The sequence below is a fragment of the Geotrypetes seraphini genome, chromosome 5 (assembly GCF_902459505.1).
Source record: "Geotrypetes seraphini chromosome 5, aGeoSer1.1, whole genome shotgun sequence".
Lineage (NCBI taxonomy): Eukaryota > Metazoa > Chordata > Amphibia > Gymnophiona > Dermophiidae > Geotrypetes > Geotrypetes seraphini.
This window is the reverse complement of record NC_047088.1, coordinates 118,753,346-118,777,767: the sequence shown is the minus strand read 5'-3', so window position 1 is coordinate 118,777,767 and position 24,422 is coordinate 118,753,346. Positions and strand designations below refer to the sequence as shown.

Here is a 24,422-nt window from a genome sequence, read left to right as displayed (position 1 = left end):
GTCTTCATGTTTTGCTTATTACCTTTCTTTAATCTTAATTTCTTGTTTGTTAATTTATGTTTTTTTCTTGCTTAATCTTCTATCAATAATGACAGAAAATTCATTTAATCTCAGAGTTTCTATGAACTCTGATCAATATTATGGTTTATGGCTTGTTTAGTTTAATATATCACTGTTTTGTGATGCATAGCAAATGGTTTATAATACAATAAAATGACAGTCAATTCACACATCAATGTAGAAAAAATTAGAGGAAATAAGAGTTTTAATATACATTAAAAGGTTAAAAAGACAGTGAAAATAAGGTAGAATTTAACTGCCATCAGACCTACATATCACTAGTCGGACTTACCATCAGAGATCAGCTGCTTTATAACCTAAGTGGGAAAGCTAATTGAAATAAATGTGCTTTAAGATCTGTTCTAAATTTTTAGAAATGAAAGCTTGGGATGCAGGGATTGGGGTAACGAGTTTCATAACATGGGGGCTGCATAGTAACAGGTACACTGTTAGGTAGAGTCTATCATCTGAAGCCTTAGAGCCTAGAAGAGACATGAAATGAGAATTTAGAGGCAAGATAGCTAAAATATTGAATTGGATAAGAAATTGGATTGGAAGCCAGTGATTGTTGTGTAACAAAGGAGTAATATGGACATAGTGAGTGGCATTAGTACGAAGTTATGAGGCTCAATTTCAAAAAAGATAGATGTCCAAAGTCAGCATAAACTGGACGTATGTATGGTTGTTTTGTCTCCAGTACATTTAAATATTAAGGGACGTGTTAGAGGTGTGTTTTGGGCGGGCTTAGGGCAGGCTTAGAACTTGACCATTCTGCATTGAGTCATTCACCGAACATATCAATCAGAATAATCACTAAAAAATTTGTCCATGATGTGGAGATTAACCCAGTTCAGCAGAACCTGGGTTAATCTCCACATTGTATACACATTTTTTTAGTGATTATTCTGATTGATGTGTTCGGTGAATGACAATCATTATGATTTGTAAGACAGCACAGCCAACATATATTGTATTGATCAAAGCATTAAGACTCCTGAGGCAGGCATAAAAGCTATTGTTGTGGTGTACAGGTGAATACAGTAAATTTTGGGTAGGTTTTGGAGGGCTCATACAATATAGGCAGGTTATAATGACATGTTCTAGGGACTTTTAAATGTGACATTCACTGCAGTACCCTCTAGAGCACAGTGTCGGTCCGCAAAAAAATCTTGCCGGTCCGTGAAGGATTCGGGCCCCCGCCACAATGAAAGGTGCCAGCGTCAGCTGACTTGCAACTTCCTGTTGCCATCGCTGTGCCGGGACTCCTGCCGCGTATGCTTCCTGCCTTGTCTCTGCACCTCTAGACCAGCAGCGGCAGCTCTGTGTGCTTTTAACTTCGGCACAGAGCTGCCCCTAAGCAGTAGTTTAGCGCGGTTTCATGAGGCAGCTTCGGGGCCTTTGCTAGGCCAGCCCGCTTTGATGATGCGATGTGGGCAAGCCTAGCAAAGGCCCCGAGGCTGCCTCATGAAACCGCACTAAACTACTGCTTAGGAGCAGCTCTGTGCCGAAGTTAAAAGTACACAGAGCTGCCGCTTGCCTAAAGACTCTTGGGCCGCTGAAGGAGGGCAAAGAGCAGCTGTCCTGGAGGTTTTCCTTCCTCTCACCTTTGCAGGTCCCTTTTTTCCACCTTTGTTTTTTTTTCTTTAAACAGCAACGAGCCCCAGCATGGACATCAAGTAAGTTTCACTGTTCCTTGCAAGCGGTTCTGCTCTGCCAAAGCTTCCCCTCTGACATGAGCCACCCTCAGGGGAAAGAAAGTGACCTGCAAAGGTGAGGGGAAGGGGGGCAGATGATGGAAGTTGGGGGGATAGAGAGAAGGGGCAGATGATGGAATTGAGGAGATGAGAGAGAGAAGGGGACAGATGATGGAAGTGAGAAGAAGGGAGAGAGAACAGAAGGCAGATGAATGTCAGTTGAGAGGGGAGAGCAGATGCTGAATGGAAGTGGGGAAAGAATACATACTGGATGAAAGGAGGAGATAAATAAAGGGGGAAGAAAATAGTACGATAATGGAGGGGTGAGGGAAAGGGATGACAAGCTGTGGGTAGATACAGTGAAAAGAGGGAAACGGGAAAAAATAGTAAGAAAGAATTTAATTTAGATGGAGGCAGAAAATAGAGAAGGAAGACCAGAGAAGAAAAGGGAAGAGAGAACAGAGAACGATATCAGATCTGAGTGGAGGAAATGAGAAGAGAGAGATGCTAAAAACCACAGAGGGGAGGGAAGGACAGAGATGCCAGACCATGAGGGGAACTGAAGGAAGATGATGGATGCCAGACCAAATTGGGGGGGGGGCAGGAGGAGAGATGGCAGGGAAAGACAGACAGTGAATGGAAGGGGCAGATGCTGGAAAAAAGAGACAGAGAAGGTTATCATGCCGCTATACCGGGCCATTGTACGCCTCACCTGGAGTACTGTGTCCAGCACTGGTCACCGTACATGAAGAAGGACACGGTACTACTCGAAAGGGTCCAGAGAAGAGCGACTAAGATGGTTAAGGGGTTGGAGGAGCTGCCGTACAGCGAAAGATTAGAGAAACTGGGCCTCTTCTCCCTCAAACAGAGAAGATTAAGAGGGGACATGATCGAAACATTCAAGATACTGAAGGGAATAGACTTAGTAGAGAAAGACACTATTCACCCTCTCCAAGGTAGGGAGAACGAGAGGGCACTCTCTAAAGTTGAAAGGGGATAGATTCCGTACAAACATAAGGAAGTTCTTCTTCATCCAGAGAGTGGTAGAAAGCTGGAACGGTCTTCCAGAGGCTGTTATAAGGGAAAACACCCTCCAAGGTTTCAAGACAAAGTTAGACAAGTTCCTGCTGAACAAGAACGTGCGCTGGTAGGGCTAGTCTCAGTTAGGGTGCTGGTCTTAGACCAGAGGGCCGCTGCGTGAGCGGACTGCTGGGCATGATGAACCACTGGTCTGACCCAGCAGTGGCAATTCTTATGTTCTTAGGGCAGACGCTGGATGGAAGAGAGTGAAAAGGCAATGAAAGCAGAAACCAGAGACGACAAAAGGTAGAAAAAAATAATTGTATTTCTATCTTGTGATTCAAATATATCAGATTTGAAATATGTATCTTGCTAGACATAACTGGGGAGTGCAAAGCCCAGGCAGTGCTTCTTTAGCTTCCAGCTGGCTTAGGGCTCTCTCTGACCAGGGGGCAGTTGCCCTAGTTCCACTCCCCCTAACACCATTCCTGTCATGTTTGACTGTGGTATTCTGTTACATGATATTTGTGTAGCATTCTGTAATAATTTGGCTTATTCAGTTTTCTTGATAGTAGAGGGGATATATGTGAAGGGGAGGGGAAACAGTGGTTTTGTTGATCTTTGCCCTGTATTATTTGTATTTATAAAATGACAATTGTATAGAATACTGTTTCTTTTTATACTTTAATAAAATATGTTCAATATAAAATCATAACTATTTGAGGCTTGTGCGGATGGGATCAGATGGTTTGTGGGACCGAGCTCGCGGGGACTGGGCGGCGATGGTTTTAAAAAAAAATTTCAGTCTTAGTAGTTTGCCGGTCCACGAAATAATTATTTTATTTCCACCGGTCCATAGGTGTAAAAAGGTTGAAGAACACTGCTCTAGAATACCCCTCTGCTATGCTCAGATGTCTGTCTGGCCAGTTTGCTAAGAATTCTGGTTGCTTGGATATCCTAATAGCTTGTGTTTGTGTATTTTTCACATGGACATATTTGTATTCGAGAATAGTCAAAAAAGATGGACCTACTAAGAGTCAAAATGTCTAGATAAGTCATTAAAAAACCCACATGAATAAGATAGACATCTTGCTGTTTTGAAAATAGACATTTTCTCTACTGGATATCTTTCCCAAAATGTCCAAACTTAGACTTAGATGTCCTATCGAAAATGCCCTCCAAGTCTAATGTAAAACTTAACTGTTTTTACTTCTCTGGTTGTTAATAAAATACTTTGGGGAAAAAAAAGGTTACTGAACAACAAAATAACATATTAAAGAGTGTATTATAATATGGATCAAAAATAACAATGGAGTGACAGCATTCTTCATATCTTTCTTAAGATCAAATATATTTTACCTCTGTGATATTTCCAGTCACCATCAATCTTTAACCTGATTCTTTTACACTGCACTCCTAAATGAGCTTCTTATTCAAAAAGGTATTTTATTTTTGCAATATAGGGCTCCTTTTACTAATCTGCGTTAGGGCACTAACGCGCAGAATAGCGCATCCTATAATGCTGTGCGCGCTAGATACTAACGCCAGCATTGAGATGGCATTAGTTCTAGCCGCATAGTGTGAGGTTAGCACGCGCTAATCTGCTGTGTATGCTAAAAACGCTAACGCACCTTAGTAAAAGGAGCCCATAGTGAATCTTTTGTATGCTAATTATGCAGCCATTTAATTAAAAAAATGAGGGTTACATACCTTTGGAGACTTCCGGCATTCCTGGGCACAATTTCTTATGCATGACAGCTTCCAGGGTGGTCAATATTTGTTCATTCAGCTCCGACAGTTCCTGGACATTTCGTACTCGAAAAGATGTAGCACTATTGCTAGCAAGCTTGGACACTTCCTCCATGGGAATATCTTTCAGTCCCACTGCAAATAAATTGATGCCCTTGCTTCCCAATGATTGAACTGCTCCTTCCACATTGTCAGCAGATTTCCCACCAGTTATAATGAATGCAATCTGAGGTACTCCCTGATCAATTCTGCTACCAGATTCCTTTACAAAGTGCTTTTCATCAAGGTGCTTGATGGCAGCCCCTGTGTTTACTATTCTACCTCCTTTGTATCCAACTTTGGAAATCACATCCAAAATGCTCTCCCTGTTGTTGTAGTCTTTTAAGAAGAATTCATCAGTGACATCAGAGTTGTACTGGGTCAGGCCTACCTGGATGGCATCACCTTCAGAATAAACAGCATCAACTATGCCATATACAAACTTAAGAACTTCCTGAAAGTTATCTCTTCCCAAGTTTATTGAGCCATCCACCAAGAAAACAATATCAGCTTGTTTTTTACCATCTGAAAGGGGAATAAAGCAATAAATAAGAATGTTACGCAAGAAAATTAATGAGCAATACATCAAAATTACTGTAGATGTACAGATCAAAGTGAATATGAGAGATGCTTACATAAATCAAGAAGGAAAAGCTAAAATTAATTACAGAAATTCTTTGCCATAGAAATAGACTCTGATGATTAACTTTGCATTAGTTGTCTAGAACAGAGAATGGATAGGTTATTCATAAATGTTTTAGGTGCACCAATCCATTCTAAAATCTGAAATAAAAAAATCCCACTCTACCCTGTCGAATGCATTCTTCACATCCAAGGACAAGGCAATGACAGATGTGGAGTCAGCTTGTACTCTATATGAAATTTGATGAAAGAAACAAGAGTTGTAGGTAATGTATTTATTTGGCATAAAGGCCTCTTGATTAGGATGAATGATTTTATTGATAATTTTGAAATTAGATAGATTGTGAGCCCGCCGAGACTGACAGGGATAAATGCTTGAGTACCTGAATAAATTAATGTAAATCATTCTGAGCTCCCCAAGGAGAACAGTATAGAAAATTGGATAAATAAAATATTATTTTAGCAAAAATCTTATAGCCCACATTTAACAGGGAAATGGGTCTATAATTCTGGACTAATGTAGGATTTTTATTAGGTTTTGGGAGGATAGCGATGATAGCTTCAGAGAATCTATTTGTGCAAAGGGCCTTAGTTTCTAAAGTAGGGGCAAAGGGGATGCCAATGGCATAGAGGCAATGTGCAAGCAGCAAAGAGTAGGCATGTCATCAAGCAGTACCAGTAGCATGAGCAGCACTCTTTCAGATACAAGTGTGAGGATATGTCCCCACAATGCACCAGAGGTCTTGGGTCCAATGCCCTTAGAGGAGGTTCAGCGGAAAGTGAAATTAATGACAATGACAGCCAAGAGTGATTACATAAAATATATTGTGTTGAAATAGGTTTACTATTACAGAGATGCAATGCTTAGAGGAAAGATATATCATTTATATGCTTGTACTAAAGTACAGAAACATATTCTATTATAGAGATAGAAATAGGCTTTTACAAGTACAGAGTATACAGTACTCCCCCAATATTTATGGGGGTTCCGTTCCAGGAACCCCTGTAAATATCGAAAAACCACAAATACGGGACAACAAGGAGCTGGAGGATGATCCCTGCCTGGTGCCACTGGCCCACACCCTTAGGTTCCCGGACATGGACTCGGAGCACTTCAGCTTGATCCCAGATGGACTGGATTCTGTCACTCGGGCTGCCTTTCAGATCTGGAGCGCTTGCCGGTCATCGCTTACCCGCCAGTGCCCAAGAGCGACCCCTTGCAGGCTGCCCACCTGCCCGCATTCTACGTGCAGCTGCATGGGGAAAGCGCCCGCCAGCTGGAGAACCAGAATGATTACCTGCTGCAGCTGGGCTTCAGGGACCGCAGCTGGGTACAGGAGGAGGGCATGGAGGCCTGATTTAAGTGGTTTTTCACCTGGGGAGGCAGGATAGGGCAGCTGGAGTGTCAGCTCCTGATTGGTGAAGCCTGACTTTAGCATAGGAAGTCCCAGTTAGAGAATACCACGAATGATCGGGACCGCGAATTGCGAACCACAAATGACCGGGGGAACACTGTACAGTTAGATTTAGAGGCTGCTTCTGTGTAAATGAGAGAGAAAGGACAATTTACCTGCATGAATGTGTGTCTCTGACTAGGTGAGATGTGGAGGTGCGTGGGCTGAGGAGGAAGAGAGGCAGAGAGAGAGAGAGACAAGGGCTAAGAATCAAGAAAGCAAGAATCCAGAGAGAGAAAAAGAGAAAAGCCCAGAGAGAGGGGGTAGACAAAGACTCCAGAGACAGGGTTAAGGATTATAACCTCCTACATTTATAAGTTTGAGACTTGTTCTAAAAATAGCATCTACTGTTGTTACAATGATAAGGGAAGGTGTGTGAGGTGTGAAAGATTGAAGGAGAAAAGAGAAAAACTGTTCCTCATAGATTTGAGTTTCTGGTAGTTTCCAGTATCTTTGAGTGACAATGGCTATTGATAGAAACTAACCCCCTCTTTTACGAAACTGTGACAGCAGTTTCTAGCGCGGGGAGCCACTCCTGACGATCATTGAGTTCCTATGAGTGTCAGGAGCAGCGCGGGCCATTCAGCGCGACTCCCCACACTAGAAACTGCTATCGCAGTTTTGTACAAGATAGGGTAAGGGGCAAATTCTATAAATGTCATCCAGATTGTAGGCAGCAGTAGGTGTCCTACCACTGTCTAACCAGCCAATTTGGATGCAAGTTTCTAAAAAAAACCCACAGAGGCAGGCTGCCTACACTATAGGCGTCTGTGTTAGGGCACATGGAGGTGCCTAGGGATGCTTATCCTCGCCCAAGGTTGGGCATGGGTGTGGTTTCACCAGGAAGTGGCCTTGTACAAGCTTAAATGGCTCTAGGCATCTCCCTAAGGCCATGATAGGTGCCTGAAATATAGGCCAAAAAAAGCAGGTCTACATTTCAAATAGACATAGCCGCTGAGCTGATTGCTGCAAAGAAATCTCCCTCGTGCGATCAGCTGAGCGACCACAGCAGGGTACCAGTCCCCCCCTCAAAGTCGGCTGGCAGGAGGGATACCCACTCCCTCCCGCTGCCACCCCCAAACACCCGACACTGTCCGTGGCAGGAGGGATGCCCACTCCCTCCTGTCCATCCCCATTGCTCCGCTGAACCCCTGACACTCCCGACCCCCCTCACATCCAACTGGCAGGAGGGATGCCCACTCTCCTGCTGCTGGCCCCGTTGATCCCTCAAACATCCGACACTCTCCAATACCCACCCGACATTCCCCAACACCCACCTGATACTCACCCGACATTCCCTTACACTTTACAACACCCCTGACATTCCCCATCAGGCACCCGATAGTCACCCAACACTCTCCAACACACCATGACACCCCCAACATTCCCCAAGCTCCACCCAATACTCTCTACACCTCCCCAACACACACTGATATTCCTCAACACTCCCCAACACCCCAACACTCCCTCACACCCTAACTTCCCCCTGATACCTCCTGAATCCCCTGTACCTTTAGGAATGCTCACTCCTTCCTGCCAGCAGGCTCACCTCTTCCAAAATGTCAGGCCTTCCCCTTCCCGGTGCATTCTGGAATGCACTGGGGAGTTGCCTAAGGCTCCGATTGGCCCAAGTGCCTAAGGCTATTCCCATAAGACGTGCCTTAGGCACCTGGGTCAACTGGAGTCTTAGGCCTTCTTTCCAGTGCATTCTGGGATGCACTGGGAGTGGTCTAAGAATCCAATTGCCCAGATACCAAAGGTCCTCTGGTATTGGGACTGCTCAGGACTGCATGGTTCAGAGTGAAGTGTCTTTGAAGGGAAGTTAGAGCATTCTGATAAAGATGTTGCAACAAAGGCAAAATTTAACCAGGAGCCTTTAGTAGAGCAAAGTAAAGATCACAAATTATTCTTGTCATCTGCTAGGCAGCTTGTGGATACAAACAAAAAAACATACTTTGAAATGTTTGCATACAAATACTAGAAGCCTAAAAAATAAGATGGAAAAATACATAGTACTAATAAAGTGGTAGATATTGTTAGGAATAGATTTTCTACATATTTTATCTTTATGAATTTTAGCATTTTAAAATGGACAGGGCATTTTATAATGGACAGGGGAAGTGTCTTTTTCTGAGATGGTTAACAGGCCTACTTGAAGCCCATTTGGTTTTTTTTTTAGAATGGCATTCACCTTGATTGCTAATTGTTTTTTTAAGTCACACTGTTTAATAATAATAATAACTTTATTTTTCTGTACCGCCAACACCCAAGTAGTTCTAGGCAGTTCACAGAAAAAGAGGACTGAACAATTCAGCGATACAACAAAATACTTAAGAAAGCACAGTACAATATTCCATTTATAACTGCAATATGCATATTATGATATAGTCATTGATCAAGTAACAAATGTTTTGAACAAGTAAGTCTTAACTGATTTTCTAAAAGTACAATAAGATATAGTCTGTCAAATCATATCATCTAACCAAGCTTGAACTTTACCTGCTTGATAGGCCAAAGATTGATCAAAAATTTTTTATAACAACAATTTGACTTGGAGCCCTGCTCAATGCATGTTCAAGAAGAACCAAGGCTTAGTCAACGTGGATTACATGCTGCAGGGCACCATGACCAGTATCTAAAAGTTATGAGGCTCAGCGTGACCCAGTTATAGTGATAACTTATGGGAAGGGGCTGATTGCCTGTGCTGAGCTTGACCAATGAGGTACTGAGGATTAGGAAAGTGAAGGGGCAGAACTGGCCTAGGCCAATGGAAAAGGGCCCGGTGGTTAAGATATAAATGACGCAAAGTTATGAGATAGAGATGCTGTTTTTCTCTTCCGTCTTGTAAGCAGGCTTCTGTGGGGCTTGAGAGCCAGTCAGAGTGAGAGACTTGGAATTATAAATGTGGGCTTTGGGGGAAGGGAGTTGGAGTTTCGGGGGGTGGAGGACCGGCAGGAAGGGGTGGGCCTGCCTCCTTCCAGGGTTGTTGGGGCGGGATGCCAGCAGGAGAAAGTGGGCTTCGCTCCTGCCGAGGATGTTGGGTGGATGCCGGCAGGAAGGAGTGGGCATCCCTCCTGCCAGGGATGTTGAGGGGTGCCAGCAGAAGGGAAAGGGCATCCCTCCTGCCATGGACAGGATTGGGGGGGAATTCAAGGGTGGTGGCTAGAGGGAGTGGGCATCCCTCCTGCTGGCTGGCTTGTGGTGGGGTTTGAAGGTTCCCTGTCATGGCCACTCAGCTGATCATGGCAAGGAGATTTCCTTGCTGTGATTAGTTTAGCCAGCATTTCAATGGCTTACACTTCACGCACCTATCACGGCCCTAGGGCCACTTACGGGTGAAACTATGCCCATGCCCAGCCTTAGGCGAGCTTATGTGTTCCTAGGTTTCCCTAGGTCCTTGCACCCGCAACAGACGCCTACAATGCAGATGGCATGCCTCGGGTTGTTTTTTTTAGAAAACATGCGTCCCGGTTGGCTGGTTAGACAGTGGTAGGATGTCTACCACTGCCTACAATCAGGACACCATTTATAGACTTTTGTCCACGTTGTTTAATAGGACAGAGTCAACATGGAATCAGTAAAGGAAGTCTTGCCTCATCAGTTTGCTACATATTTTTGTAGGTGTGAATAAACATGTGGCTAAAGGGGTGCCAATAGTAGTGTATGTAGATTTTCAGAAAGCTTTGGACAAAGTCCCTCAAGTGAAACTCCTAAAAAATTGGTGACAGATCATTACCGCTTTATATTGTATTCTGCAAACAACTGATAACCAGTGCAATTGTTGGAGATAGGGCGAAATATGGTTTTAAAGTATTACCATGTAACTTAATTGAGTGTCCCTTAGTCTTTGTACTTTTTGAAAGTGTAAAAAATAGATTTATTTTTATCTATTCTACACTACTCAGGATTGTGTAGACCTCTATCATATCTCCCCTCAGTTGCCTCTTTTCAAAGCTAAAGAGCCCTAACCTCTTTAGCCTTTTCTTATATAAAAAAAGGTTCCATTCCCTTTATCATTTTGCTCATCTTTGAACATTTCCTAATTCTGTTGCAACTTTTTTGAGATTATAATAACCAGAATTGCACACAATGCTCAAGATGAGGTTGCAACATGGGTCGATACAGAGGCATTATAATATTCTTCACCTTATTTTTCAACCCTTTCTTAATAATTCCTAGAACCATGTTTGCTTTTTTGGCTACTGCTGCACATTAGGCAGAATATTTCAGTGTATTGTTCACAATGACATCTAGGTCTTTCTCTTGGGTGCTCACTCCTAAGGTGGACCCTAGCATCAATTAACTATGATTTGGATTATTCTTCAAATGTGTTTCATTTTACATTTGTCCACATTAATTTCATTTATCATTTGGATGCCCAGTCTTTCAATTTCCTAAGATCTCCCTGCAATTTTTCAGTTTGCATGTACTTTGAATAGTTTTGAATCATCTGCATATTTAATCACCTCACTTATTCTGATTTCCAGATCATTTATAAGTATGATAAATAGTACTGGTACCAGTACAGATCCCTGCAGCACTCCACTATTCACCCTTTCCACTGAGAAAATAGCTATTGACCCCCAACTCTCTTTTTTATCCATTAACCTGTTCCTAATCTACAATAGAATACTGCCTCCTATCCCATGACTTTTTGATTTTTTTTCCAGGAATTTCTCATGAAGGACTTTGTCAAGAGCTTTCTGAAAATCTAGATATAGTACATCAACTGGCTCATCTTTTATCTGTTAATTCATGCATTCACAGAAACGAAGCAAATTGTTGAGGCAAGATTTTCCTTTGCTGAATCTATGCCATTACGAGAGGGTGCTGAAAAGTTCACAACTCAGCCAGCCAACTTCCTAAACTCGGAGCATTATTTTGCCACTGAAGCAGAAAAGAGTTTTATCTTATTTCATTACTTGCCAATTTGAATAAATGAAATTCTATGATTTGACATTGTTTCAAATCATTAATTGAACCATATCGAGATCATTCTCTTCTTGGTTGGGCTGAGAACTTTTCAGCACCCCCTCGTAAACTGTTTGTCTATGTTCCATACTTTTACATTTTTATTATAGTTTCCACTATTTTTCATAGCATTGAAGTCAGGCTTACTAGTCTGTAATTTTCTGGGTTACCTATGGAATCCTGTTTTAAAAAATCAATGTTACACTGGCTACCTTCCAATCTTCAGATACTATCAGGCTCATTTTCAAAAATAATAGATGTCCAAAAGACAGCATAAAATGGCACTTGGCTGTCTTACTAGACAACAAGTCTCATAATCAAAACTTTGAAACGTCCAAAAACCAGCCCATGCCAGCACTTGGCTATCTTAATAGCTGGGACATCCAATTGCCAATAATCAAAACTGACTTTCTAGGCCACTGTGCATCCAGAGCCCAATGGGGCGTGTTGGGAGGTGTGTTATGGGTGGACCCGGACGTCCTGTAGCGATAATCAAAGCTTTCCCAGAACATCCTAGATGGAACTTAGATACCAGCAGTTAGACCTGTTTTAGTTGCGTCAAAGTGCCCCAAAGCTGCCCAAACTGACCCGATGACCACTGACCAGAACTTTAAAGTAAGTTCCAATGGATTATCATCTCCAATTACCCAGACATATGGCATCCCACAGGGCTCAATCCTCTCTCCACTGCTTTTCAACACCTTCTTAGCCCCATTACTGACTCTAACCAATCGGGTTTTCAGGATTTCACCAATGAATATGCATGAGATATATTTGCATGCATTGCTTTCAATGCATATTCATTGGGGAAATCCTGAAAACCTAATTGGATTTCAGCACTCGAGGACCGGAGTTGCCCATGTCTGCTCTAACCCAATCTATTGGATTTACCGTCTTATGCTGATGACATCCAACTACTGCACTCCATCAACCCCACAATCATTACTGAAATACAGGAAATAAACACCAAACTGGACAAAATTAGCTCATGGCTCAAAACAATAAACTATCTCTACATATAGCAAAACCAAGAGGCATACTATTCCCAGCCAATAACAAAGAAAACTTAAAAGGACCAATATGTAATGAGTCTAGTCTCTTACAAATTGAAACTAAAATTAAAATCTTAGGCGTCATCCTAGACAAAGATTTAAATCACCACAAACAAATCAGAGCATTAACTCAAAAATGCTTCTATAAACTCTGATTCACTCCCTGATCATTTTGCACATCGACAACTGCAATTCACCATATAAGAACATAAGAACATAAGCAATGCCTCTGCTGGGTCAGACCTAAGGTCCATCGTGCCCAGCAGTCCGCTCACGCGGCGGCCCAACAGGTCCAGGACCTGTGTAGTAATCCTCTAACTATACCCCTCTATCCCTTTTTCCAGCAAGATATTGTCCTATCCTTTCTTGAACCCCAGTACCGTGCTCTGCCCTATTACACCCTCTGGAAGCGCATTCCAGGTGTCCACCACACGCTGGGTAAAGAAAAACTTCCTAGCATTCGTTTTGAATCTATCCCCTTTCAACTTTTCCGAATGCCCTCTTGTTCTTTTATGTTCTGAAAGTTTGAAAAATCTGTCCCTCTCTACTCTCTCTATGCCCTTCATGATCTTGGCATCACACAAAAAGAAACCCATAGACTACAAGTAATTCAGAATACTGCCATTAAACTCATACACAAGCCAAAGAAATACATCACGCCTCTACTCCGTGAAGCACACTGGTTACCGGTATCACATTGAACGACACACAAGAAACTATTACCGTATTTTCACACATATAACGCGTGCTTTATGCACGATTTTACAAACAGTGCATAACCATGCGCATTATACATGTGAGCGCGTTTTACAATTTTTTTTTTACATTCTGATCCGGCATTCCCCCTGCGAACCGGCATCCCTCCCCCCCCCCCCCGCTCGCGTCACCCCCCTCCCCCGCGATCCTACATCCCCCCCAGCACCGCAAATACAACTCTTACCAGATTGGGCACCGGCACCAGCACCAATGCACAGCATGTGCCAGTGCCAGTGCCCTAAGATCCTCCCTCGTTTGTTTGGGCTGGGCTGGGCTGGGCCGGGCGGTGCGAGAGAGATCCTCCTTCCTCTGCTGGGCTGGACTAGGCTTTGAGCATTTGCGCATGCTCAAAGCCTTCTGGTCTCGCTCTCTCCGAGATTAGTCCAGCCCAGCAGAGGAAGAATGAGGATCTCTCTCGCACCGCCCGGCCCAGCCCAGCCCAGCCCAGCCCAAACCAACGAGGGAGGATCTTCGGGCACTGGCACTGGCACATGCTGTGCATTGGTGCTGGTGCCGGTGCCGGTGCCCAATCGGGTAAGAGTTGTATTTGTGGTGCTGGGGGGAATGTAGGATCGCGGGGGAGGGGGGGTGACGCGAGCGGGGGGGGAGGATGCCGGTTCGCAGGGGGAATGCCAGATCAGATTATCTCGGATCAGAGGGGGAGGGGGTGACGCAAGCGGGGGGGAGGATGCCGGTTCGAAGTAGGCGGGAGGAGGTTTTAGCATGCGCGCTATACGTGTGTGTGCGCTATATTAACATTTTATTACATAAATTTGTGTTCCCCGCGCGGTATACCTGTGTGCGCGTTTTACACGGGTGCGCGGTATATGAGTGAAAATACGGTACTTGCCTTCAAAATTAAATTCACCCATTCCCCAGCCTTTTTAGATAAATATCTTATCCCCTATGCCAGCCCTGCACAACATACGGCTTGCAGGCCGCATGCGGCACAAAACAGTACTCACTGCAGCCTGGCCCAACATGGCTCTCACTCTGCGCTCCTGTTCTTCCCCCTAGTCTCACCTTTAAAAGCACCGCCGCTGCTTATCAAGGCCCAATAAGCTAATTACAGCAGCCTGCAGAGCGAATTTACCAGGCTGCTGTCAGTCTCTGCACACGTTCCCTATGCCACAGTCCTGCAGAAGGAAGACTGAGAGAGGAAGAAACCTGAAACAAAGGGGAGGCAGTAGAGAGGGGGCAGATGTTGGACTTGGGGGTGTATAGAGGGAAGAGAGAAAAAGATACTGCAGAGAGGTGGAAAGATTCTGGACCAGAGAGAAAGGAAGGAGAAAGAAACAGAGAAAGTCCTGGAAGAAAGGAGAACAAATGCTGGGGGGGGGGGGGAGGGGTAGGGGGTGTTTGTAAGCAGAAGAAAGACAGAGAGAGAGAGGCCTGGACCAAAGGGAAAAGACAGGAGGCAGATGCTGGACTATGAGAGGTGCAGACAGAAGAGACAGAGGGGGAGAGACCCTGAGGAAGAACAGTGAGATAGAAGATCATAACAGAGGAGGGAGAAAAAGGGAGACCTGGAACAAAGGTGGTGGTAGGTACAAAGGAGAACTGATACTGGATCTAAGAACATAAGAATTGTCGCTGCCGGGTCAGACCAATGGTCCATCGTGTCCAGCAGTCCGCTCTCGTGGCGGCCCTCTGGGTAAAGACCAGCGCCCTAACTGAGACTATCCCTACCTGTGTACGTTCTGGTTCAGCAGGAACTTGACTAACTTTGTCTTGAATCCCTGGAGGGTGTTTTCCCCTATGACAGACTCCGGAAGAGCGTTCCAGTTTGCTACCACTTTCTGGATGAAGAAGAGCTTCCTTATGTTAGTATGGAATCTATCACCTTTCAATTTTAGAGAGTGCCCTCTCGTTCTCCCTACCGTGGAGAGGGTGAACAACCTGTCCTTATCTATTAAGTCTATTCCCTTCAGTACCTTGAATGTTTCAATCATGTCCCCTCTCAATCTCCTCTGTTCGAGGGAGAAAAGGCCAAGTTTCTCTAATCTTTCACTTTACGGCAACTCCTCCAACCCCTTAACCATCTTAGTCGCTCTTCTCTGGACCCTTTCGAGTAGTACCGTGTCTTTCTTCATGTACGACGACCAGTGCTGGACGCAGTACTCCAGGTCAGGGCATACAATGGCCCGGTACAGCAGCATGATAACCTTCTCCGATCTGTTCGTGATTCCCTTCTTTAGCATTCCTAGCATTCTGTTCGCCCTTTACGCCACTGCCGCACATTGCGTGGACGGTTTGATCGACTTGTCGATCATAACTTCCAGAGGCCTGGGAAGGGTAAACAGAAGGAAAAGAGATAGAGACTTGGACCCAAAGGGGATAGGGCTGGATTGTAAAAGAAATGTTAAATGCAGTCAGAAGGAAGTCCAACCAGAAACTAATTAAATCACCAGACAACAAAGGTAGGAAAAATTATTTTATTTTCAATTTAGTGATCGAAATGTGTCAGTTTTAAGAATTTATATCTGCTGTGTGTATTGTGTGTATATGAAAAATGAAAGAAAAAATTGCATTACAATTAGTAAAGGGGGCAGAACTTGGGTGGATTTAGGGCAGAGTTTGGGAGGTCTGTGGTTGGTTGTAAACGGCATAGTAGTTTTTAAAATAAATACGTAGCTAGAAGTAGTTGAGAAACATTGCTGTAGGTAATCAGCCACTGCCAGTGCCTCTCCTCTCCTGCCTTCTTCCCTGCTGGCACCCCCTATTGGCATCTCAGGGCCCGTCTGGAAGGCCTCTGCACATGCGCGGATGCCAATGTGATGATGTCACATATGTGCGTGATGTCATCATGGCAACATCCGTGCACTTCCGGGTGCCTCGAGCCGTGGCCACTACCTGCAGCCCTTGCAACATTTTCTGACTTTGTTTTGGCCCCGGATCATTTTTGAGTTGTGCCGGCCTGCCCTATGCCAACCCATGGGCCTTAAGATCCACTAATCAAAATTTGCTCATTATTCCCCCAGTTAAGGAGCTCTATTATTCTCGCAATACCAGATTTTCTGCCACAGCTCCTACACTCTGGAAATGCACTCCCATCTGATATTCGATTTGAAGAATCTCTTGATAAATTTAAAAGCAAACTCAAAGCATTCTTATTCCGGGATGCTTATCAAATATGAGATAGGACCTTTTCTCCTGACAAGACCGATGACGAAAGAAAACCGCTTTTAAGAAGTGACTCCCCTTCCCTGTTTCTTTCCCTCCCCTTCTTCCCTTCCTTTTATAACTTTTTTTTTTTACTTCAATGTATTTTTCATAGCCTTAATCCTAGTACCTCATGTACCAAGTCTGCCTATGTCTTGTCAGTCACTTATGTTATATTTAGTAAATGACTCCTTTTCTTTTAAAAGTGAACCTTTATTTTAATATTTTACTATTTTAGTATTGTAAACTGACCAGATACTTGTTGATGGTCGGTATATCAAACATAGAATAAACCACTGACCCCCTCCCACCACCCAAAGATGGGAGGAAAAACAGTACATTGAGGGCTTGCCATCATCTGATTGTGGCAAGGTAATCTCAAGTTTCAAGTTTCAAGTTTTATTTATATTTGATTAATCGCTTAATTAAAATTGTTTCTAAGCGAATTACAATATATAAAAGTAACATATAACTAAACATAATATAGGAGATAACATATAAGATGTTATAAAACTAGCGATTTATACAATAAATACAATTTGAAAAAAAAAAAAAGGAGAAAAAAAAAAGGGAGAATTTACATAACAAGTATATAATGAGCTAATAAATTTATACAATAATGAAAATGATATCAACATAAAAGATTCAAGAAAAAAGCATGGAAAAGAAGAAGAAAGAGAACGAGAGAGAGCTCAGAAGTAATTTATAAATTATAAGTTAAAGGCATCCTTGAATAAAAAGCATTTTAAATTCTTTTTAAAATCACTTAAGTTATTTACATCTCTTAACTGTAACGGTAATGAATTCCAAAGTTGCGGTGCTGATACAGAAAACATATCTTGTCGGCAGGTTCCAATAACTTTTAAAGAGGGAACCGTTAAAAGTTTATGGTTGTTTGATCGTAACGAACGTTAAGTACTATATGGAATAAGTACTTTATTTATAAATTGGGGTTCATTAGTGTCAAGAGTTTTGGGAATTCCTGCCAGTTCAGCTGATGGGAATTCCCCCTGCCAGGATCAGTTGAACTGGCAGGAAGATTCCTCTCTCCCTTCCTCCCTCGCAGACTCTGATCCCCTCCAGTACACCTCCATACTAGCCAAATAAATAAAAGAACCCCAACATCCCCGTATCCCCCTCAACATCTCCCCAACATCCTGTACCTTCAGATGACAAATCAGCAGGAGGGAAGCCCACTCCCTCTTGCCTATAGGGCCACTTGCTCAGAATGCTGGGCCTTCCCCCTCCCAATGCATCTTGGGATATAGTGGGAGGAGCTTATGGCTCTGATTGGCTCAAAATGGAGCCTCTCCTGCCAATTTTTCATCAGAAGGTATGGAGGATGTTGGGTGATATTGTGGGGTGTCAGTGATCTCGGGGGGTGTTGGTGATGTTAGGGTAATGTTGGGTGAGAGGTATAGGACTCTGAGGACAGGCTTTCTATGGAGGAAGGCTGGGGGATCAGTGGGTGTGAGGGAGGGAAAGAGAGAGAGATTAATTGTGGTTCTCCCTGCCACTTCAGTTGATCCTAGCAGGGGAATTTCTGATCAGCTGAGCTGACAGGACTCCACAAAACCAGCTCAGCTAAATGGGATTGCCCGGCTGCAATCAGCTGATGGCAAGCCGTTTGGACAAGGTAGTTGGGTACCATGTTTGAAAATCTGGCTTTTCTGCATTTTTCATGTGGAATTCTTTATATTAGAGAATGACCAAAAAAGATAGACTCACTGGGGACCAAAACATCTATATAGGTCATTCTCAAAATAAAAAAATAGATGTTTTGCTGTTTTGAGAATGGGCCTTTTTTCTACTGGATTTTTGGATGTCTTTCCCATGACATCCAAATTCAAACTTATACGTCCTATAATGCCCCTCCACGGATGATTTTAATGACAGGTTACAGACCAATAACAAGAAATCAGCAATTTCATGTTTGAGTTCTTTCAATACCCTGGGGTGTATATCATTCCTGTCCAAGTGATTTGCTACTCTTTAATTTTTGTTTTGGCTCAGTACATCTTTCAAGTTCACTGAGATTTCTTTCAGTTCTTCTGCATCGTCATCCTGTAAAACCATTTCTAGTACAAGTAGATCTCTTATACTTTCTTCAGTAAAGACCGAAGCATAGAATTCATTCAATCTTTCCGCAGTGATGTTATCCTTCCTGAATGCCCATTTTGGCCGTTAAGTATCGAAGATTCTCATTCCTAGGGGTGCTTTGAGTTTATTGAAATTTGGCCGTTAAGTATCGAAGATTCTCATTCCTAGGGGAGTTTATTGAAATTTGGCGATAATCTAACAGTGCCATAGATTTCCTCATAGGTTTTCTGCTTCTGATGTGCCTGAAAAAGTTATTACTATAAGTTTTTGCTTCAGTAGCAAGTTTCTCATCATATTTTCTTTGAGCATACTTTAACAAAGCTTTGCATCTAACTTGGTAGTGCTTAAATTGCGTAAATGGCTTTACGGGTTAACTCCTCCTATACTATAATACCCATTTTATTCCCTGACAATCTTCTTCGTCTAGAAAATTCCTGAGGTGTTCTGAAACAAAAAAAGGTATATTTCGTCCCAGTTGAAAAGTGGATCCAAGGTCTTTCACTTCTTGTCTCATTATAAGAAACAATTTTTTCCTCTCTTGTGTCACTTTATTAACATCAGGATAAATCCAGATACGCTGTCCCATAAAAGGAGCTTGAGTTTTACGAAAATAAAGCTTCAATACAGCGTTAAGATCTTGTTGGAATACAAATGAGATGAGCAGGGTAGTCCTTTCCTCAGTTTTTGTTATAGAAGTTTCCAAAATCTCTGATATATTTCCCAAATCAGGTAATTGGGATAAAAGCTCATGGTATTTTGCTCCCTAATTTCTTAGTGACACCAGGTATGTAATAAATTGTGTTCAAAGGAGGAACAAGATCGGGAGCGAATCCCTGAATTTGTACCAAATAATTCAACTGAGGAAACTTCCGACATGTTTGGAAAGTTTAGTAATCTCAAGTTTAAACGTCTGTTATAATTCTCCAGTTGCTCTATTTTCCTATGTACCAATAATTTATACTTTATTAATCCAACATTTACAGCTTTAAGTGCAGTGATGTCTTCATCTTAGTTTCATTTTCCTTTTGTATATCTTCAACTGTGTTTGTCAAAGAGTCTACCTTTTTCACCAAGGAAGCCGTTTCATCCGCTGTTCTCTGCGTAATTCCGTCCATTCTCTGGATTTCTTTCCAGATGTCGAGCAGGGTCGAGAGAGCCAGATGGCTTACTTCTTCCCTTGATTGTATTGTATTCCCCACTGCTCCTTCTTCCGTCCTGCTCCCCTCACTAGAGACCATTCCCGCAGCCACTTCAGCATTGGAGCTCCCTCGAGCATGGACGAATTAGCTGCAGGGCACGGAGGTGCTACTGGGTCAGGAGGCAAAAGAGAGACTTCCGGCTCAGGAGAAGCACCCAAGTCCCGGGACGCCAACTCCAGCGAGCCTCGCATTCCACCTTGAAGAGAAGTCTTTGGGGTGAAGTCCAGCAAAGTCTGTCTTAAAGGAGTTGAGGTTCTGGGGGAACAGACCAAACCTGGCTTTTTTTTTTTTTTTTTTTTTAGTATGCCGCATTTTGAGAGGAAAAAAGACAGAGACTTGCCAGTGACACACCAGTCATGCCGCCATCTTGGACCGCCCCCCCCCCATATTAAATCTTTAGAGAAAGATTTCTTTGATACCAATGACAAGCAGTTACTTCCTGTAATATACAAGTTAAAATATTCTTACAGTAAACTAGTTAGCACCATTGCTGAACAAGATATTTTTGTAACAAACACTAAATACTATGTTGAAATGAATAAGAGTAGTAAACTGCTTGCCAATTATCTTAAAAAGAAAAGAGCTAAAGTGCAAATTCCATTTCTTAAAAACCAAACTGGTCATCTTCTCTACTCTACAGATGCGATCTCTAAATCTTTTCATGCGTTTTACACTCAACTCTATTCATCTGACATGTCTGACACATCTGCTGTGGCAGATGGTTTCTTCAGTTCATTGCAGTCTCCTAAAATTTCAGATTTGGACAACATCAATTTGCAGAAACCCTTTGATGATACAGAGGTCACTTTGGCCAAATGGAATCTAGACAATATTTTTCTAGGCATTTAAACTAGAAGATGGGGGTGGTGTATGTACGAAGGACAATTATAGAGACCACCCCCGGCAAAATAAAAGATGTGATAGTAGTAAAGGCTGCAACATAAGCAATATCAGCAACTCATTTCTTAGTATTGCAACGAAAAGTGAAACGACACAAAAATCCATACGAAAAAGGAGATTATCGCTGAAAAATAGCTGGAAAGCGATGACCACAAATTCTTGCAGTCTAAGCAACAAAGTTCATGATCTGCAAGCCCTGATGTTAGAGGCAGATCTAGATATTGTTGCTATCACAGAGACATGGTTCAGTGAATCACATGGATGGGATGCAAACATACCGGGATATAATCTTTTTAGGAAGGACAGAGATGGTCATAAAGGTGGAGGAGTAGCTCTCTATGTAAAGATCAATATCCAAGCGACCGAAATGCAAGGGACCTGGGGAGAGGAAGAAGCGATATGGATTGCTCTGAAAAGAGAAGATGGAACTTCTATCTACGTGGGTGTAGTCTACAGACCTCCGACTCAATCGCAGCAAATTGATAAGGATCTGATTGTGGATATCCAAAAGTTTGGAAGGAAAGAGGAGGTTCTGCTGTTGGGAGATTTCAACCTGCCGGATGCGGACTGGAATGTTCCGTCTGCGGAATCGGAAAGAAGTAGGGAGATTGTGGATGCCTTGCAAGAGGCTCTGCTCAGACAAATGGTGACGGAACCCACAAGGGAAAAAGCGATATTGGATTTGGTCCTCACAAATGGAGAGAGTATCTCTAATGTTCGAGTGGGTGCTCACCTGGGTAGTAGCGATCATCAAACGGTTTGGTTTGATATAACGGCTAAAGTGGAGAGCGGCCGCACGATACTTAAAGTCCTAGATTTCAAACGTACGGACTTTAATGCAATGGGAAAGTACCTGAAGAAAGAGCTGTTAGGATGGGAGGACATAAGAGAAGTGGAAAGACAGTGGTCTAAGCTGAAAGGAGCGATAAAAATGGCTACGGACCTTTATGTGAAGAAAATCAATAAAAACAAGAGAAAAAGGAAGCCGATATGGTTCTCCAACCTAGTGGCTGAGAAAATAAAGGCGAAAGAGTTGGCGTTCATGAAATATAAAAAAACCCAAGAAGAGGAGAGCAGAAAGGACTACAGGGTGAAACTGAAAGAAGCCAAGAGAGAGATACGTTTGGAGAAGGCACAGGCGGAAGAACAAATGGCTAAAAATGTAAAAAAGGGAGATAAAAATTTTTTCAGATATATTAGTGAAAGGAGGAAGATAAAAAATGGAATTGCTAGGCTAAAAGATGCTGGGAACAAATATGTGGAGAGTGATGAGGAGAAAGCAAATGTGCTAAACAAATACTTCTGTTCTGTGTTCACAGAAGAAAATCCTGGAGAAGGACCGAGATTGTCTGGCAAAGTTACACGAGAAAATGGAGTAGATTCTGAGCAACTTCAAAAATTGAAGGTGGACAAAGCGATGGGACCAGACGGGATCCATCCCAGGATACTAAGGGAGCTCAGAGAGGTTCTGGCGAGTCCTATTAAAGACTTGTTCAACAAATCTCTGGAGACGGGAGTGATTCCTGGGGATTGGAGGAGAGCGGATGTGGTCCCTATTCATAAAAGTGGTCACAGGGATGAAGCAGGAAACTACAGGCCGGTGAGCCTCACTTCAGTTGTTGGAAAAATAATGGAAGTGTTGCTGAAAGAAAGGATAGTGTACTTCCTTGAATCTAATGGGTTACAGGATCCGAGGCAACATAGCTTTACAAAAGGTAAATCGTGCCAAACGAACCTGATTGAATTTTTTGATTGGGTGACCAGAGAGCTGGATCGAGGACATATGCTAGATGTAATTTACTTGGATTTCAGCAAAGCCTTTGATACAGTTCCTCATAGGAGGCTGTTGAACAAACTTGAAGGGCTGAAGTTAGGACCCAAAGTGGTGAACTGGGTCAGAAACTGGCTGTCGGACAGACGCCAGAGGGTGGTGGTTAATGGAAGTCGCTCGAAGGAAGGAAAGGTGACTAGTGGAGTCCCTCAGGGTTCGGTGCTGGGGCCAATCCTGTTCAATATGTATGTAAGTGACATTGCTGAAGGGTTAGAAGGAAAAGTGTGCCTTTTTGCAGATGATACCAAGATTTGTAACAGAGTAGACACCGAAGAGGGAGTGGAAAATATGAAAAAGGATCTGCAAAAGTTAGAGGAATGGTCTAATGCCTGGCAACTAATTGCCTTTTTGACTTATTTGATTCCTATTCTTCTTTCTCTGGATATAAAATTAATCAACAGAAAACTGAAGTACTTTCTCTTAATGTTCACTCCCATCCAGACTTAGTCCAACCTTATAATTTAACATGGTCTCTCTCTTCTATAAGATACTTAGGTATAGACCTATATACTACTTTTCCTGCCACTGTTAAACATAACAGAGACAAGATCAGAGCAGACACAAAATTGTTATTACAGTCCTGGCATCCCTTACACCTTTCTTGTTAGGGAAGTATTGAAACAATTAAAATGGTAGTAGCTCCTAAAGTTAATTTTATACTCAGTATGATTCCGAATTTATTTCCACCTTTTTTTTATAAGTCAATAGCAAAACTTGTCTCCACCTTCATTTGGCAATCTAACCCCCCCCCCTCCAAAAAAAAAAAAATACTATGAAAAAACTTAAAGCTTCTAAGGAGAAAGCTGGGGTCTTCTTACCTGATTTCTTTGTTTATCACAAAGCATTTATCTTACAGCAAGCCAGTCATTGTTTTTTTCCTCTCCGGATTACAGTCCCCTCTGGTTGCAATTAGAGCTTTCATTTCTTCCTACCTCTGCCTCTCTAACAACACTACTGACATCTGACTTCCCTCTTAGGAAAAAAAAATCCTGTTGTAGCAGCCTCAATACGTCTATTAGATCTAGACAAGCTTCTAGAAATCTCTATCCTTAACTCTGCCCAAACCTCTCTTTGGTATAACCCACTTTTCCAGATTGGTAATTCGCCCATTTACTGGCCCAACTGGGCCCAGACTGGGATATGGTCTATCAGAGATATTTGCAACTCGGCTTTTCAGTTACTCTCTTTCGCTGATCTTCAAAGCAAGTTTGATTTACCATTCTTGGCATTCTACCAATGGTTGCAGTTGTTGCAAAAAAGCAAAAAATCGAACATTCTCCCTACTCTTAATAAAAAATATCCCTTCCCTGGCTCCTTTTTTCACTTCTCTCCTTAAAAGGGCATAAGGCATCAACCATCTACAAGATGTTCATTAACTCTCAGTTTAACAATCAATCCACCTTACAAAGTTCAAGGGAAATGGACCTTAATTGTTCCCTTTCTGAGAAAGCCTGGTATAATTTTTGGTCCAAAACTATAAGAACAATTACTTCAGCTAACTCATTGCAGTCCATGTTTTTCTTATACCATAGGGCAAACTGGACGCCTCAAAAAATGCATATTGCCACACTTTTTCCGTCCAATAAGTGTTGGAATTGCAAATCTCTTCCAGGCACGTTACTGCACATGCTTTTTGAATGTACTCATGTACACAACTTCTGGACTGCAGTCTGGTTTGTGATGCAGTCTATTTTTGACCTTCAATCTGCAATTTCTATTAGCATAATCATATTTAAGTCTGAAGCTCCTTCTATTACAATTCCCAACTCTCACCATGCATTGTTCAACACTCT

The 24,422-nt window shown here is 42.6% G+C and overlaps 1 protein-coding gene across 7 annotated transcripts in view; it reads right to left on the bottom strand.

Moving 5' to 3' along the window:
- Window positions 1–24,422, bottom strand: part of COL6A3 (collagen type VI alpha 3 chain) — a 1,265,605-nt gene that overhangs the window by 935,647 nt on the left and 305,536 nt on the right. For all 7 annotated transcript variants that reach the window (XM_033946673.1, XM_033946674.1, XM_033946675.1 and 4 more), the window contains one exon: window positions 4,485–5,087. In XM_033946673.1, the coding sequence (XP_033802564.1) occupies window positions 4,485–5,087 (603 nt within the window). The remainder of the gene's footprint in view (window positions 1–4,484; window positions 5,088–24,422) is intronic.